Consider the following 17476-nt stretch of genomic DNA (forward strand, 5'->3'; position numbering starts at 1 on the left):
AGGCTAGGGGTGCATGAGACCCCAAAACACCAACACTCCGGGTCCTGCTGAATGAATTCAACTCAAGACTTTTCTCAGCCAAACAAAAGCAGTTTATTAAAAGTTCGCCAGATTGGGTAGACCCTTAAGGAGCCTCAGTATCTGTAAGGCTTATATTGGACAAGCAGGCCAGAATCATCTGACACAGAGGAACTCTGCTAGAAAATTCTATGGCACTCTCACACCACATGGAGGTCAGATGGGGTCTTATATACAGAAAGGTTGTGGAAGGAATCTAGGGATGGTCTAGGGGAGGAGTTTGAGGAGGGTCTTCAGGAGAAGTCAATGAGGTCAGACTCTAGTAATGAGTGATTAATGGTGGGAAGTTACTGGAAGCTACCTGGGGACTACAGACGATGGGCTAGGCCATTTCTAGGGTATAACAGATTTGGGTATAGATATTTTGGGAGGATTGAGGGTGGAAAGTTGCTGGACAAAAGAGGGATAGATTTGCCTATGGCCTCAGGCAAATGCCTCATCAAATGGGAAGATTCAAGGGAGAGCTCAAGGGGGTTCCCAGAGCCTGTACCTCATCACATCCATGTTTACTCCCTGCTCACCTCATCTCCATTCCTAGTCCCTATATCCAGAGATTTACTAGTAAATTTTTACCAACCAGCTTGCTAAAAAGTAACACAAAATGAAACAAAAAACAAACCCCAAAGTACATTTTTTCCCTTTTGTCTTTATTCATCTCCCTTTTGACTTGTCTACTTGGGCTTGCTCCCAATCATTTTTTCTCTTGTGTTTTTTTTTTTTAATTAATTAAGTTTTCGTTTTCAACATTCACTTCCACCAGATTTTAAGTTCCAAATTTTCTCCCCATTTCTCCCCTCCCCCCACCCCAAGACAGTATCTATTCTGATTACTCCTTCCCCTAATCTGCCCTCTCTCACCCCCAACACTTCCCTAATCCACTTTCCTTCTATTTTCCTGTAGGGCAAGATAAGATTTCTATACCTCATTGCCTATATATCTTATTTTCCAGTTGCATGTAAAAACAATTTTCAATATTTGTTTTTAAAACTTTGAGTTCCATATTCTCTCCCTCCCCATCCACCTTCACTGAAAAAGCAAGCAATTCAATATAGGTTATACATGTATAGTCATGCAAAACACTTCTATAACAGTCATGTTGTGAAGGACTAACTATATTTCCCTCCATCCTGTTCCACCCTCCATTTATTCTATTCTCTCCTTTGACCATGTCCCTCTTCAAAAGTGTTTGCTTCTTATTATGCTTCCCTATTTGCTTTCTATTAACCCCACCCCTCTTATCCCCTTCCCTCCTACTTTCCTGTAGGGTAAGATAGATTTTCATACTCCATTTAGTATGTATGTTATTCCTTCCTTAAGCCAAATTTGATCAGAGTAAGACCCTGCTTTTACTCCTCCATCTTGGCTCTACTGCCCCCCCCCCATACATTTTAAGTATAATCTTCATTTTTAACATTCTCTCCATCACTTTTTAAAGCCTAGAAATCATAAATGAAAACTGTTAAGGACAAAAAGCAAATTATCCCAGTTTTTTGAAAAAGAGAAAATAATAGCTGTAATGTAGATAGATAAAGATAAAAAAATTTAAAAATAAACACCAATATAACTCTGAAAAAAATCAACAGGCTTTAAAAAGCCCATTATGTTTCAAATAGAGCTACTTGACTACTTTAAACCCAAATCACTCTCATTGAATAGCTAATAATAGCCCCAGCCCAAGCCTTTGTGGCTCATTGTTTAGCTTTTCAAGGCTCCAGAGGAGTCTAAATAGCTTTGTTTTCTGTTCTGGCCAGAAACTCTAAGGGTCTTCCCCTCCTAGATTGATGGTTTGTTGTAAATTGGGCCATCTTTTGTCTCAATTCTTACCTAGCCTTTGGTCATTGAATGAGTGGTGCCTCAGACTAACTGAGACCTGGGAAAGATCTAATTTAGAAAGACCTAGGTCCCCACTGCCTCCTGGCCTTCCTCAGTCTTCTGGACTTTTGTCTTACCCCTGAACTTTCATGACCCTGGAGGGAAGGGTGAGGCTGAGGGCTTTGCTCAGCTCTGCCTTGCTAAAATCCAACTCCTTGCAAGTCAATCAGAGTTCAAGAAGGTTCCCAGAGCCTATACCTCATCAAAAGCAAAAAAAAAATAATAAGTACAGACTTCAGAAAAACCTAGAAAGACTTAAATGAATTGATGCTGAGTGAAGTGAGCAGAACCAGGAGTAAATTATACACAGTAACAACTGAAGAGGTTACCCATAAAGAGGGTTAGGGTTGCTCTGGAGACCCCAAAATACCAACACACCGGGTCCAGGCGAATGAATTTGATCCAAGTCTTCTCAGCCAAAGAAAAGTAAAATTTATTAATAGTTCACTTGCATTAGACACAGTAATTCTGTGCTAGGTCATTCTATGTTATTCTCACAGGGCTCTCACTATTCTATGGCAGGCTCACACCACGTGGTCTCAGATGGGGTCTTATATATAGAAGGTTGTGGGAGGAATCTAGGGGTGGTCTAGAGGAGGAGTTTGGGGAGGGTTTTCAGGAAGAATTAATGAGGTCAATGAGTGATTAAGGGTGGGAAGTCTAGCAACAGACCTGCCTCATCAAATGGGATGATTAGATCTAGAGTCCAAGGGAGGTTCCCAGAGCCTGTACCTCAAGGACTCAAGGAGAGCTGGAGTGGGGCTCCCAGAGCCCATACCTCATCAACAACCACATTGTGCAATGACTGACTGATACTTGGCTCTTCTCTGCAATGCAAGGATCAAAGACAACTCCAAAAGACTCATGATAGAAAATATTATCCACATCCAAAGAACTCTGGAGTCTGAATGCAGATCAAAGCAGACTCTTTTTGTTCTTGTTTTGTTTTGTTTCTTCTTCCTCATGGTTCCTCCCATTGGTTCTAATTTTTCTTTACAACATGATTAATGTGAAAATATGTTTAATATTAAAGTATATGTAGAGCCTATATCAGATTGCATACCATCTTGGAGAGAGGGAGAGGGAGAAAATTTAGAACTCAAAAGCTTATGGAAGTGAATGTTGAAAAATAAATTTTTTTTTAAATGCTCACACTGAAAATTTAACAATAGACTCCTGTGAATTGGTTCAAGCTGACTCTAGAATACCCTTGCCTGTGTCAATCATTCATTATCCTCCCAGTCATTATTGTACATTTAGGTCTGGACCGAGTGGATGATTTATGTTGACCTTTCCCACCAATTGCTCTCTCTTCTGTTACAGTCTAGTTTCCCTTAGTTCTTCTGATCGACTTGGGTGTCCCTTTCTCTCCTGATCCAGCCTGACTCCCCTCCCCTCCTCTGACTCAACCTTGCTCTCCTTCCTTCTCCTGACTCAACCTAGCTCACTTCTTATTATCTGAATCAACCTGGCTCTCCTCCTCTCCTCTTAGGGAATAGAATGCTGTGGAGGCCGATGTGTGCTGTATCAAATGGTTGCTCAGTACAGCTATTCTGCAGATGGACCTGAAGACCTAGAGTTCCAGAAAGGGGATACCCTGGATGTTCTGTCTGAAGGTACTGGCCTTTGGGCAGCTCCTTTTGCCAAGGCCAGTCATTAACGATTACTACTTGTCATATTTAGGCTTTTCTTAGTGCTGTATTAGTCTCAGATTCCCATGTATTCCTGGCTTCCCCCAAGGCTGTACAAATGAGGTCCAACACTTCGAAAGACCTTAGGCTCTAGAAGCAAGGACTTTAGAGGTCATCTCTTCCAACCTCCTCATTTTAAAAATAAGGAAACAGAGATCCAAAGAGGTTGTGTGTATCCCTTCCCACAGTTAGAAATGGAAGAGACAAGATTCAAATGCAGGTCTTGTGACTCTCAAGAAAGTCCTCTTCCTAAAAGCTAAGATTCAAGTCATTGATTAGATGCCTGATTCCTGGCCAGAGTGAGTTCTGTGGCAAGTCAGGTTGAGAGCTTAGCCTGCCCCTCAGACCATGAGGCTGTACTGCTTCTCTACCCCTGAAGTATGACCATTTTCTCTAGTTGTTGTTTTTCCCTTTTTTAAGCTTCTAATATTTCACTGGGATAGGATGGAAATATTTCCAGTCATCCCCTCATAGAATCCCTATAGTCTGCTCCTTCCCTGCTTACAGGTAAGCTTCCCAAACATTGTCCTAAACCTAATAGAAATTTTAGGACTTTCCACACCTCTGCTCCTTGTTGGTTAGCCCTGTGAATAATTTAGATCTGGCTATTTTAGGTGTTACCTAAAGACTCAGTCTTTTTGAAACTTTTTGGTTTTCTGATTGTCATGTCTTTCTCTGTTTTTTTTTTTTTTTCAGTGAATGATGAGTGGCTGGAGGGCCATTGCTCAGGTCACATTGGCATTTTCCCCAAGTGTTTTGCTCAGTTGGCCAGTGTGGCCAAAGAAGAGACTCCAGTGGAGCTGGAGTACAGCTTCTGAAACATTCCCCAGGAGAACCAGGACCAGGGGACTGCTTGCCATTACTGGAGTTCCCATTCCCACAGCCAGAGTGTTCACCAGGAGTTCTATCTACATGAAGATTCCCGAATCAAAAGATTCCCACTTTTTTTTTAAATTTCTGCACTTTAAGTTTCAGTAACTCAAAACTGTACCAAGACATTTGGGACATCCTACATACTCAACCACAGCAACATTAACAAACCCATTATGTGCCACAGTGAAAAGAATATACAATGGCACAGTGAAAAGATTGGCAAGCGATTTCCTAGGGCATATTTTGAGACCTTTTTGTTCATAAATAATCGGCCTGATTTTTATTCTAACATCCCATGGGAAGGAAAGGGATTGATAGGACCAGTAATTTCACTGGCATATGGGGCTCTCAGGTGAGAAAACTCCATCTATCAATGCAGTTTATCTGTAATTTATGGTCTTAGAAAGTTCCCTAGAAAACTGAGTTTGAGTGACTTGGCCAGAGTCACACAACCAGTTTTTCCCACTTCAGAAGACCCAGGCATCTAGCTCCTGGGAGGGAATCACTTCCTAGAACATCAACTTCCTGACTGATAGGATCATAGGATTTGGAACTGGGAAAAGGGACCTGAAAGATCACTGAGTCCAACCTCCTCATTTTAGAGGTAGGAAAGAAAAGGCTCAGAGAAGTGACTTGTCCATGGCCACAAGGCTAAGAGATAGCAGAACAGAGATCTAAACCTGGGTCTTCTTCCTCTGAGTCCAGAGCTTTTTCCACTATGCTCAGTAATAAAAAAAAAATCATCTTACCACTTTGCTCAAATCCCAGACTCAAAAAGGAGGAAACACTTTATGAAAGATATTATTTCAACTGTTGTCTATCATCTAGAAAATCTAGCCCCAAACTCACTTCAGGTCTCAGGGTAATGAAATAGCAATACTTTTGTGGTATTATTTTTAAAAGGGGAGAAAACAAAGCAAATACCCATTGATTCAGAGAATGACTAAACGAATTGTGGCAAATTTAGTGGATTATTCCTATGTTACATGAAATTATGAATATGAAAAATTCAGAAAAATGTAACAAGGGGAAATGGATTTGTGAATCTTCTCTTGGTTCTAAAGGGATTCACTTAGGGCTAAAGGATTCAACTTTGGTGTGATAGCAGGCAGCCCCCTGTGATTGGGACCTTTGTTTTTGTTTTGCTTTTTGGAGGGCAATTGGGTTTAAGTAACTTGCCCAAGATCACACAGCTAGGTTTTTTGTTTGTGTATGTTAAGTGCCTGAGGCCGGATAACTCAGGTCCTCCTGACTCCAGGGCCAGCACTCTACTCACAGTACCACCTAGCAGCCCTGGGGAGCTTTGTTAAAGAGGATGGCCACTGAGCCAGGGAGAGCGCTCCCCCCCCCCCAACTCAGTAGGTTGTAAGAAAGGACATCCAGTATCTTTAGGCCCTGCCTGGTTTAGAACACAGATCTCCCTTGGGCTTCTGACATCTGGGAGAAGGTACTAGGGAAGTAATTTATCTCTCCTCCCCCAGTCCTTAACAGCCATAGCAGCTAGAGGCACAAGACAGAATAACACATGCTTGTTTAGGTGAGCCAGAGACTGAACTACTTTCTGTGGGCACAGATAACCAAACAGAGATTCTAAGTAGTGAGCATTTCTCCTCCTTACAATCTACTTCTTAACTTTGACAGATTAGGAGTCATTGAGTTAGTGCTGCTTGCCCAAGAGATGATTCTGTGAGGGGAAGGTACTACTACCAGACTCCAACAGCCAAAGGACTAAAGCCAGAGCCTTTTCTAGATAGACAGGAGATTAAACAGTATAAACCTGAAGTAAAAGTGAAATGTTTGTAACTGCACAAAATACCTTTACCTTGGGGAAAGTATTTTACACACACACACTCTCTCTCTCTCTCTCTCTCTCTCTCTCTCTCTCTCTCTCTCTCTCTCTCTCTCTCTCTCTCTCTCTCTCTCTCTCGCTCGCTCTCTCTCTCATGTTGTTTCATGTTTTAGGTACTTGTTAACATATACTTATGGATCTTTTGTGTATTAAGTATTTCTTTTGTAGTGGGAGAAAATAGCTGTCCTATACCTGATATCTGCCTTTTATATTAAATACCTTTACTAGAAGAAACTATGTTAATCCCTTTTAGGGTAGACCCTAGATTCGAACTTTACCTAAACTTTGTTGTAGAAAAAAGGATTTCAGGGTGGGTATATAACAAGCAAAGGAAAATGTAAATCCCTGGAGCTGGAGTACATGTTCAACTACAATGCCTGTTAGAGAAGCATGGGAAGAATTATATAGATACATCTGGAGTGATGTAAGAAGAACCAAGAAAATAATATGCAGAGTGACCACAACAATGTAAGTAAAAAGAATGAGAAAAGAAACAACTGCATAATTATGACCAAGCTTAAAGCTAGTAAAGAGATGAGAAAATGCATTTCCCTTCTTTGCAAAGGTGGCAAACTATGAGTATGGAACAGTGCATTGCCTGTCATATAGCACATATGAGTGCTTGTTCCTTTCCCTTCCCCCTTTTGGCTGATACAAGTCTCAGTTAAGCAAACTTTTTTTCTTTTTATCCTTTGTTACAAAAGGATTGCTTCATGAGCAATGACCTTTAGTCCCTGGCTATTCTTCTGTTTTGTATTTCTTTCCTGAGCACAAGTGAGGAGAGGAACATATTCAGAAATGAAATTAATATGTAAAAAAAATTATCAATAAGAAAATGTTTAAATTAACAGAATCCTTACTAGGATTACTATGAACTTTTCATAGTAACAAAAAAAATAGAGACAAAGTGGGGGACCATCAGTTGAGAAATGACTGAATAATTGTGGTATATTAATATCATTATACTTTTAAGGAATGAAGAATAGTGAAGAATGTAGTGGAAGAAAATAGCTGTCCTATACCTGATATCTGCTTTTTATATTAAATACCCTTACTAGAAGAAACTATGTTAATCCCTTTTAGGGTAGACCCTAGATTCGAACTTTACCTAAACTTTGTTGTAGAAAAAAGGAATTCAGAAAAACATGGAAAGACTCGTATGACTTGATATAAAGCAAAGCAAGCAGAATACAGTGACTATAATATAAATGAAGGCGATGCTAAAAGGTAGCCAAATTCAGATGAATTGCAATGTTGACCAGCATTGTTCCCCAAAAACCAGGTGATGAAATACTTTTCCCTTTTTTAAATATAGGGGTAGGTTTTGTGAACATAGCATTGCATATATTGTCAGATAGTCTTTTTTTGTCTGCTATTTTTACTTAGCTATTTTTCTTTTCTTTTGCTTTTTGGAGGGGGAAAGGCAGGACAATTGGGGTTAAGTGACTTGCCCAAGGTCACATGGCTAGTAAGTGTTAAGTGTCTGAGGCCAGATTTGAACTCAGGTCCTCCTGACTCCAGGGCCAGTGCTCTATTCACTGCATCACCTAGTCTCCCCAGCTATTTTTCTTTATTACTAAGAAGTAAAGTTAATGAAAAAACACCTGACCCTCCATGCAGTCTCCCTGCAGCATTTTGTTCTGTGAAATTATTTTCATATTTACCCTCTATGTGATTTGGATCTACTTATCTATGTTCATTCCCTAACCTACCCAAAAAGAGAATATAAGTCTTGTGGGTAAGGACTATACAGTGGGGGGTTCTTTACCTTTATTTCTATTCCCAGTGCTTAGTACAGTGCCTGGTAAAGTAACTCCTTAATAACATCTTGTTAGAATGAATTACTCCTCCCTCACCTAATCTCAAATGTCAGCCTTAGGGAAGAAGAGGGTATCACCATAGAATTGTATGATAGAACAAAAGCCTACCAACAGAGGCTGAAAGAAACTTCTGAGGTCTAGAAAACAATCTGTGGACAAATGGAATTTAAATAAAAGAAACAGCACATTTCCCAAAACTTTGAGCCATCCAGAGGAAAGGGGGAGCATCCCTAGGATACCTATCAGGGTTAGAGGCTTGGACTTTGTCCCTGGGACAGCAGCCAGAATGAAGCAGCTCAGATTTGAAGGTCTGAGGGATCAACAAGGTCCCCAGTCAGTCAACAAGCATTTATTAAGCACCCACTGTGTGCCAGGAACTGTGTTGAGTACTGAGGATACAAAAAAAGGCAAAAAGTCCCTGCTCTAAAGGAGCTCACAGTCTAATGGGGAAGACAATATGCAAAGATGGATGTACAAGAACGTAGAATGGCTGCTAGAGTTAAGAGATTGGGATTTGAGGACACAGGAGGGGAGACTGAGAGGGAAGGAGGATGAGCAAGTTTTATAGGGCAAGATCCAGGAGATCTGGATGGAGAGAAGAACAAGCACAGAAATCCTCAGCTGGAACTCTCTGGCTAGGGCTGCCCCAGGGTGCGAGTGAAGCTGGAGGTGAACCCAGGAGTGGGGTTGCCGTTGAAGAAGTTGCTCCTCCTGCCTCTCTTTGGTGGCTTGAGCCCACCTTTGATAACCACAAAAGTGCATTTTCCAGGGACACTTTGTTGTCATCCTTGGGCTGTCCCCAAATTCCCTTCTGGAACATCAGAACTCCCTCAATCGTTCTGTCATTTTCCACATAATTACAGAACAATGATCAATCATCTAGTCCAACCTCCCCATTTTACAGATGAAAAACTGAGGCTCCAAAAGAGGAAGTGACTTGCCCCTGGTCACACAATTGGCTGATTGCAGAGGCAGCACTTTGGTCTCCTGAGTCTCCGGTTAAGTTCTTTGTTCATTATCCCTTGTCATTTCTTCTCTTATCCCAGAGACAGAAGTTCCCTGCCAGAGACTTTGAGGTCCCCGGGCTGGGATGGAGTGGGTTCCCCCAGGAGTTAAATGAACTAGTCTTCAGTTTATCAGAAGCTCAGAATCTGGTTCCTCTTGCTCCACCCCAAGGATGTTCATCATGGTGACTTAAGTCTGAGGCCTAGTCAGGGCTCCAAAAACAGTAGATGATTCCAGACCCGATGCTCATTGCGATGGTCAGGGCAAGAAAGAAGACACCAGCAACCCAGACATTATAACTTTCTGCCCTCTGAAAGGCTGGTGCCTCAGCCGGGATCATGTTGGTCACATTCAGCATGTAGCCCAGTGTCCAGCCAATGTCTGTGGCTGCAACCTGGAAGAGACACAGAAGGGGGCTTGGTTAAAGATGTCCTGTAGCAAGCACATAAGATGCACCCTTAAGTCAAGGTAGTTAGCTGAGGCCATTCATAGCCTGCTTCAGTGGCTCTGGTGAGCACATGAAATTTTTTCAGAAGTCAGGTAATCTACGCTTCTGTTTGCTGTCTGTCTCCAGGTTCGTAGTTGGACCTACACCACTGGAATTCCTACAGGTAATGAATGGACACAGTGGCATGAAAAATAGACAGTGCTCATATTTATTAAAGCCCAGGGGCTGCACACATCTGAAGATGGAGCCCCACTTGTTAGGACGCACAGCACCCTGCACAAAGCAGGCATTACAGGAATGCTATTCCTCTCCTTTCCCCATCTCCCTGAAGGAAAAGGGAGCAGGGCTAGAAGACAACAAGCAGATTCAGGCTTTACCAGGAAGGAGGAATGGTGGGCTGAGGGGCAGGAGCCTCACCTGTTTGCTGAAGTGGATGCTGCTCCATGTTTCATTATCAAACTTGTAACCGTTAGTCAGGAGGATGAGGATGTGCATAGCATTAGTGCAGTAGCTGTATAGCCACTGCTTCTGCTCAGGGTATCTGGCCTCCACCTGCAGGCCCCATGGTTAGGGGTAGGAGAAAACACTAGGTTCAAGGGCCTCCCTCTCATCACCACCACCCACAACCAGAGGGGCTAAATGTGGCATGAGGAACGTGGAAGGGGAAGGAGAGCTCCAAGGAGCTGAAACCACTATTGAGAAATGAAAGCAGATGCACTACTGGGAGTCCTCTTAACCTAGGAGCTTCCAACCCTTCCTGGTCGCCTTTTCTCTCATCACATCCACACTAACCCAAGTGAAAAAGAACATACAAAGGGAACTTAGTGGCCTTCAAGGCTCTAGAAAAGGAGCCCCAGATCAGTTGAGCTAAATTGCTTCTGGGGACAGATGAAGAAAAGAGAACAGAAAGATGAGAGAGACTGAGGTCAGATATAAAGAGCTTAGACTGTTAAGACTGAAAGATTCTATAGGGATTAACAAAGGATAGCCCTGTTGTGGAAGGAAAGGAGAGAAAGAAAAGGAGAGATGAATGGGTGCTTGGATTAGTTAGGTGCAAGCCTGTTGATGCCAAGGGAGAATGAACTAGAGCAGGAGTGGGGAACCTGTGGCCTTCTAGGTCATTGGGTATGGCTTTTTGACTGAGTCCAAGTTTTACAGAACAAATCCTTTTATTAAGGGGATTTGTTCTATGAAGTTTGGATTCAGTCAAAGGGCCACACTTGAGGACCTAGAGGACCACATGTGGCCTCGAGGAAGCAGGTTCCTCACCCCTTGGACTAGGTAGACTGTTTTAAAGAGCCAATGATACTATGAAGCTAGTTTTCAAGTCCTGGATTATGATCTAGAATACTCACCATCTTCAAATAGCATTCCCTACTATATCCAAAGCACTAGGTCAATTTTCTGGGGAACAGAAGAATAAGGCATAGTCTCTGCCCTCATCAACCTTATAGTATGGTATTGGAAAGAAGATAAGGATACAGGTCATTTCAATGCACAGCAGAAAATGCTAAGTACATAAGAAAAGGAACAACATGTTTATGTCATAGTGTGAGATAGTTGAAAGAACCAGGGAGCAAATGAGATCTCAATACTAGCTATTGCCCTGCCACTTACTAGCTACATGACCTTGGGTTGAGTCACTAATCTTTAAGTTTCAACACTCACAAAAGATTTCCAAAACCTCTTCCAACTTTCTATGATAATGGTCCAGTGTACATTCTGCTCCCAAAGAAAGGTCAGGCCCCAGAAGACAAACTTTGTGAATTTGCCCAGAGGGGTTGCAAGTAGCATGTCTCACCTGTCTCCAGGGCCTTTGGCAGAATTCCCAAATGGTCCTATTCACAGTGTACAACGACTGGCCTCCTGTGAGGTTCAAGAAGTGGAAAGTGTAATAGAATCCAGAAAACGCCTGGGAGGAAAAAAAAAATTTCAAAACTCTCCTGCTTCTTCCATCTTTCCCATACAAAGCAGACTCTGGCCTGAGCCAGAGATTGGGGGAATTCTTAAATCCTGGGTCTGGGAACCCAAAGTGAGGCACTGGATCAGACAAACTCAAAATCTCTCTTCATTATCCTCAATCCTAGTAATTATTGACCTTTCATCCTTGCTTCTTCTATTCAAGCTTCAAGCAATCCTCCAGAATGTGAAGGGCTTGTTAAATACTAACAGAAAGCTGAAAGCACCAACATACAGAGGGGAGTCTCTTCTGTGAATCAAAAATGTTGTAATTCAAACACTTCCTAGAGTTATTCTTTTTATAAAAACTTAGGGCCGGTTCCCCACCCCTGAATTTAGGGCTTCTTCAAACACAGGATCATAGATTTAGAGCTGGAAAGATTCTGAGAGGTCAGCTAGTCCAACTGTCCCACCAAAGTCACACAGATGATGAGTAGCCGAGCCAAAAGTACTTACGAATGAAAATGGTATGGTCAAGAGAAGGGTCCAACCTAGCTACCCCCAAGAACGAAAATCTTCTCTTCCTGAATTTCATTTCTCTGCCTTCCTTTATAGGTCCTTTGCAAACATCATTAAATTTTCTGAGTGAATGGCCCTGGCTCTAAGCTGGTGAAGACTGGAAGCTCCCTTTCCCTTCCTACCGAATTTGTTTTCTTCCTTCCTTCTTTTCCTTGTTCTCTTTCTCTCCTTTTCTTTCTTCCTTCTTTCTTTTTTTCTTCCTCTTCCTTTTTTCTTTTCCTTCCATCTTCCTTCCTTTCTTCCCTCTTTTCTTCTCTCCTCCTCTTGCCTCATCTCTTTCTCTGTCTGTCTACCTTCCTCTCTTTTTTCCTTTGCTTGTGCCAAGAGGAAGTTTGGGGTGGAAGTTGCAGGGCGGGGTAGAACTTTGGGAAGGAAAGGAAGGTAGAATCTTACATAGAACTGGCCATGCTTCTGAGGCTGGTAGATGCCATCAAAGGCACAGTCTTCCTGGCCCTGACAGGTAGAGAAGTTGAAGAGACTATAGACAACAGAGTGACAAGCTTCTGGGTTTCCTGTCCCCTCCACCCTAAGGCTCTGCACAGGTGTAGAGGGCTGGGAGTTCTGGACACAAGGAGTGTCATACAAGTCGGCCAGAGATAGCGTTTCCTCATATCCACCATGATAGCATGGGTTCCGGACCACTTCGTAAAGTCTGGTCTGGGGAGAAGACAGTCATTAGCCCCACTCCAGATCATTTATCACCTTATCACCTAGATCCCATCTTGGTCTAACTCTGATACTCCTCTCTGCTCTCAGCTGGTATCTAAAGATGAAAATAGAAGTCCCCCTTGCCTTCAAATTTCTCCCCTCTCTTCTTGACAATGCCTGAAATTTTGACCCCTTCCCAGTTCCTGAAACTGTCCCTGTGTTCCACACTCCATCCTCTCTTTCTGACCCTTTTCATCTTCCATCCCCATACACACCTGCACCAAACGTGCCAAGAGCCGTTTCTGCAACTGGTTCTGCCCATAGCACAGGTAGCTATGTGCGTAAACACTGTAGTCATGCCCGTAGAGGCGGAAGGTGGTCTTGGTGCTTGGGTCAGTGATAGGGCCAAGTGGAAGGAAGGAGATCTGTGCTGAAGCTCCACCTAGGTCTAGGGCTCCCACCGTCTTAGCCATAGGAGGTTGGATCCACTCCCCTGCAAAGGTGTACTGACCCCCCAAGCATTAGTCACTCAGACCCATGTACACCAGTCACTCAGACCCCCAGTCACTGGTGGCTTTGGGCCCCCAGAATCCTCCCCTCCCAATTTCCCAAGGCACCTTCACCAGAGTCTCCAGGATGTAGTTAATGGTGATCCAGCCAAAGGAGCCTTCATCATTCCCTGTCAGGATTTGGGCTCCCTGGAAATTGACAGGGAACTGACCCAGGACCTTCGTGATTTCTTCAAAGATCCGATCTGCTTGGGAACTATTCTTCTCTCTGAAGGTAGTGTGGGGTAGGAAGTGAAGTCCTAGATGGCTGCAAACCCCTTCCACACAAAGATTTGTCTTCTGACCTAATAATTCTCATTTCTATAGCACTTTAAGGGTTATAAAGTGTTTTCCTCACAACAATCCTATCAGGTTAGGGAGTACTAAGGATGGCCCTGAGTTGGGATCCTGATACTGACTAGTTATATATTCCTGGGCAAATCCCTTAATTTCTGAGCCTTCACGTCCTCATCTATAAACCAAAGATAACAATTGCCCCTTCTTCACAAGGTTGTGGTGAGAATCCAGTGATATAATCTAAGTGAAGTGCTTTGAAAACACAATATAAATGTCAGCTATTATTATCCCCATTTTATAGACCAGAGTGGGAAACTGACTTACCCAAGGTCATATAACTAACTAGTAAGTGTCAGAGTTGGGATTCAAACCCAGGTGTCTCTTGACTTCCCCTTCTGTACTTTTACCATACCAGGCTAAGGCTAATCAACTTACACTTACTGGATACCCAATTTAAGACAAGTGAACTGTGGTGGCTTCAGTTTTCCCCTCAAACAACCACATAGCTCTTAGGGGCACGCTAGGGAAGTAGAGGTACAGAGAGGGGGCCATGAAAGAATTCAATACAGAATTAGGACAATATGGGGTAGGGGCTAGAGGAAGCAGCAAGGGAGCCTCCAGGTTCCTGCTGCCTTCACCCAGGGGCAAGCCAAGAGTTCAAGAAGCAGACATCTTCCATTCATCATTCATCCTAGGCTCTCTTGAGATGCCTGCCCCCTCTACCCCCCCCCCCCCAGTTCCTGATCTCAAATTCATCCACTTTTGCTCTAATTTGAGGGGTAGGAGGAAAGAGACTTTTGCCCTCTTTACCTGCTCTTATGAGACCCATACTTCTTAAGTGTCCCCAGTCTCACCAATAGGTAGATTCTCCCACCCTGCTCCCCACTAACACCCATGCAGGGTCCCCATCAACCTCAGAAGCCTCATCCCTGCTGTGGCCCCAAGGAAAGTGGGAGTCTCCTGATGCTTGTCTTCTGGAATCAGGGTCATTGCCTTCTCCATACAAGACCTCAGGCTCTCCCCAGCATTCACTGGGTCATTGGCATAATGAGAAATCCCAGGCCCTGAAAAAAACAACCCTAGAAATTAGGACCTTTGCTAGAATTTAACCCTTTATTCCTGCTTTCTGAAAGGGTAATGGTAGACCTCTACATGTGTTAGCTTCAGAGCTTGAAGTGGGAAGGAAAGGTACCCCTGAAGAGCAGAGACAGATCACAAGGCAAAACAGAGAGTGTGAGATGGAGACTGAGATATAAGGATGAAAGTAGGCAGAGAAAAACTGAAATACATAGATAGAGGGAAAGTGTATGAGGGAGATAGAAACAATGATAGAAAGAAGAAAGATGGGGGAGGAGAGAGAGACAGACAGGGAATCAAAGAGAGAAAATAAGACAGAAATACAGAGAGAAACTAATAAAAGGAGAAATGAGAGGGGTGTACAGAAAAGTTGAGAGAAACAGAGACAGGCAGAGATAAAGGGAGAAATAGTAACACATCTATATCATGTTTCAGAACATTTTCCACACAGTGCCATAGGATGGTATTATTAGTCCCATTTTACAGTTGTCTAAGAGAAACTAACTGACTTGACCATGACCCCCCAGCTAGTAAGGATCTGAGATCTAATTTGGAGTCAAATCCAGGACTCTTTCCACATTATATCATACTTTCTTGCCAGAAAGAGGTAGCCAAGTGGTACAATGGACAGAGTGCAGGTTCCTGAGTCAGGAAGACCTGAGTTCAAATGTGGCCTCAGATACTTACTAGCTGTGTGACCCTGGGAGAGTCATTTAACCTCTGTCTGCCTCAGTTTCTTCATCTGTGAAAGAGGAAAGGGAATAAGCATTTATATAACACCTACTATGGGCCAGGCAATATGCTAAATGCTTTGCACATATTTTCTCATTTGATCCTCACAACAATCCTGCTGTTATTAATAGCATTTACCTCACAGAGTTCTTCAAGAATAAAATGAGACAATATCTGCAAGCCTTAAAGTATAAATTCTAGCATGTGTGTGTGTGTTTTGATCCAGAAAGAAAAAGGAGTGATTTACTCCCCCTACCCTGGGTTTAGTGGTTTCTCCAGCTCAGGATCCCTGCTGTGATGAGGTTACTGAAGGCAGTTTGAGGATAACCAAGAAAATATTCCATGGGTCACCTTTCATCACCTCACAAGACAGGAATGTTCACATTCGCCCCCCCCCCCATTTCCTTTTTGCAAGAATTTTATATGCTACATGGATCTGCCTAGATGAGTGGATAAAATTCTGGACTCATGGAATCACAAAGACAGGTTCAGATCCTACTTCTGACATGTCTAGCTATATGGCCATGGGCAAGTCACCTCTCTGAATCTCAAGCTACTTCTAAGACCATCAAGTTACAGATTGTTTGTGATCTGTATTAATATGGACAGTTGTTACCCCAACCAAATCATTGGTTCTTAACATATTAATCCATTATTTAAGAGTTCGTCTAAACTTTCTTTCAAAGATTTTTCTATCTAGGTAGAAAGAAAACTCCCTTCAAAATTCAGCTCAATTTAACTTCTAAGCTAGTAGAGCAGCCTAAAAGTGGAATAAGCTGCCTTGAGAGGCAAGGAGAGGGTATTCAAGTAGAGTTTGAATGATCCCTTCACAAGGAAGTAGCAGAGAGGATCCCTGTCCTAGCATATCTTGGCCTAGACCCTTCCATTCCTGAGATTCTAGGGGTTAATAAAATATCCCTGCAAAGAGTCTTACAATAAGTCACTTTTGATACAGAATCCATAATCTCGGTGCTTATGTGTGCAACCAAGAACTGACCTTCCGCATTACAGGACAGAGCCTGGCTCATGATGCCGGTGTCATTCATTTTGTCTGCTGGCCACTTGTAGACGTAGAGAGAGGTGTGTGAGGATCCGGCATCAAACACCATCCCATACTGGTGGAGTCATGACATACAGATCAGTTATGCTTTGCTGAGGTCACTCATTAGATCTAAAAATACTGAAATCCCCTCATAGCAACCCAAAGATAGAAACTCGGTGTGTGTGTGTCTTGGGTGGGGATACATGCAGTGGGATAGGGGAAAATAGGGCAGGACAGAACATGGCAGGATAGGGCTTACCTTGGTATCTGGAAACCCAAAGATGTCTGAGCCATCCACAAGAAAGAGGATGAGGGCAACGACTCCTGATACTACTGTGGCTCCCAGGAGGACAATGAAGACTAAATCTCTCTGGATGTGCCCCATGTTCACCTGGAATCTGAGGAAACAGGAAGCATTGAGGACCCACCCTTCTCCTAGGGGGTCCAGTCACCCCACCACCTTACTCTCCCCAAATAGGACTTGCCCCTCCTCAGTCTTGGACTCCCCCAGAAAATTTTCCCCTCAGCCACTGTTATTCAAGCCAAGTCCTAGTACTAAATCTTGAACTTGTAGACTTAGAAGGAACTCTGAAGAGGCCAAATGGAAATCCCCCTACCTTCAAGCTGATGGATGTATAGATGAGGCTCAGGACTTATTGCTTGAAATAGAGAATCATCTATCTTTATTGCATATCCTCACATCTTATAGACAATTCCAATTCTACTACCACAGACCCTCAAAAAGTGATGTTGCATTTCTATAGCTACAGGTAACCTCATCAGACTATGAGTGTATATCATAAAATGGTCTGGAGGTGAAGTTCAACTTGTCTAAGAGTTATCTGGATCCATGAAGTATTGGTTCATTCAGGAATTAGAGTTGGGCAGTGTTTGAGGAAATGTGGTATTAGAGTGGAAAGAATACTGAACTTAGAACTGGGTTAAAATTCTGACTCTGCTATTTACCCTGTGTGACCCTTGGGGGAAACTCCTTTCCCTCTCTGAGCCTCATTTTCCT

The 17476-nt window shown here is 42.9% G+C and overlaps 2 protein-coding genes across 3 annotated transcripts in view; one reads left to right on the forward strand and one right to left on the reverse strand.

The window, feature by feature from the left end:
• NOXA1 (NADPH oxidase activator 1) overlaps positions 1-4644 on the forward strand; it is a gene marked incomplete at its 5' end in the record, with an annotated part of 28714 nt that extends 24070 nt beyond the window's left edge. Inside the window, 2 exons of the mRNA XM_069107538.1 lie at positions 3443-3566; positions 4338-4644. Of these exons, the coding sequence (XP_068963639.1) occupies positions 3443-3566; positions 4338-4459 (246 nt within the window). The remainder of the gene's footprint in view (positions 1-3442; positions 3567-4337) is intronic.
• A 4448-nt stretch (positions 4645-9092) lies between these two features.
• Positions 9093-16843, reverse strand: LOC138176690 (ectonucleoside triphosphate diphosphohydrolase 8-like). Of its 2 annotated transcripts, XM_069107493.1 has the most exons (9): positions 16718-16843; positions 16414-16531; positions 14521-14671; positions 13380-13539; positions 13038-13268; positions 12508-12771; positions 11438-11548; positions 10054-10188; positions 9093-9582 (listed from the first exon to the last, which is right to left on the reverse strand). In XM_069107493.1, exons 1-9 carry the CDS (start codon positions 16841-16843, stop codon positions 9391-9393), a joined length of 1488 nt encoding a protein of 495 aa, XP_068963594.1. In that variant the 3' UTR covers positions 9093-9390. The 2 variants fall into 2 exon arrangements, with proteins under 2 accessions (XP_068963594.1, XP_068963595.1); XM_069107494.1 differs by lacking the exon at positions 11438-11548.
• Positions 16844-17476: the final 633 nt, after the last annotated feature.

The sequence above is a fragment of the Petaurus breviceps genome, unplaced genomic scaffold (genome assembly GCF_028583685.1).
Source record: "Petaurus breviceps papuanus isolate PSGF00001 unplaced genomic scaffold, PetGlider_PUasm1.0 90137, whole genome shotgun sequence".
Classification (NCBI taxonomy): Eukaryota; Metazoa; Chordata; class Mammalia; order Diprotodontia; family Petauridae; genus Petaurus; species Petaurus breviceps.

Bases quoted from the DNA above. Each gene is read 5' to 3' on its own strand.
- LOC138176690 (XM_069107493.1), bottom strand. From the start codon at position 16,843: ATGGGGCACATCCAGAGAGATTTAGTCTTCATTGTCCTCCTGGGAGCC. The intron at 12,772-13,037 runs GTGTGTATGGGG...TCTTCTCCCCAG, and splicing joins TCTTGGCACGTTTGGTGCAG to ACCAGACTTTACGAAGTGGT. The intron at 11,549-12,507 runs GTAAGATTCTAC...TTTTCCTCCCAG, and splicing joins AGAAGCATGGCCAGTTCTAT to GCGTTTTCTGGATTCTATTA.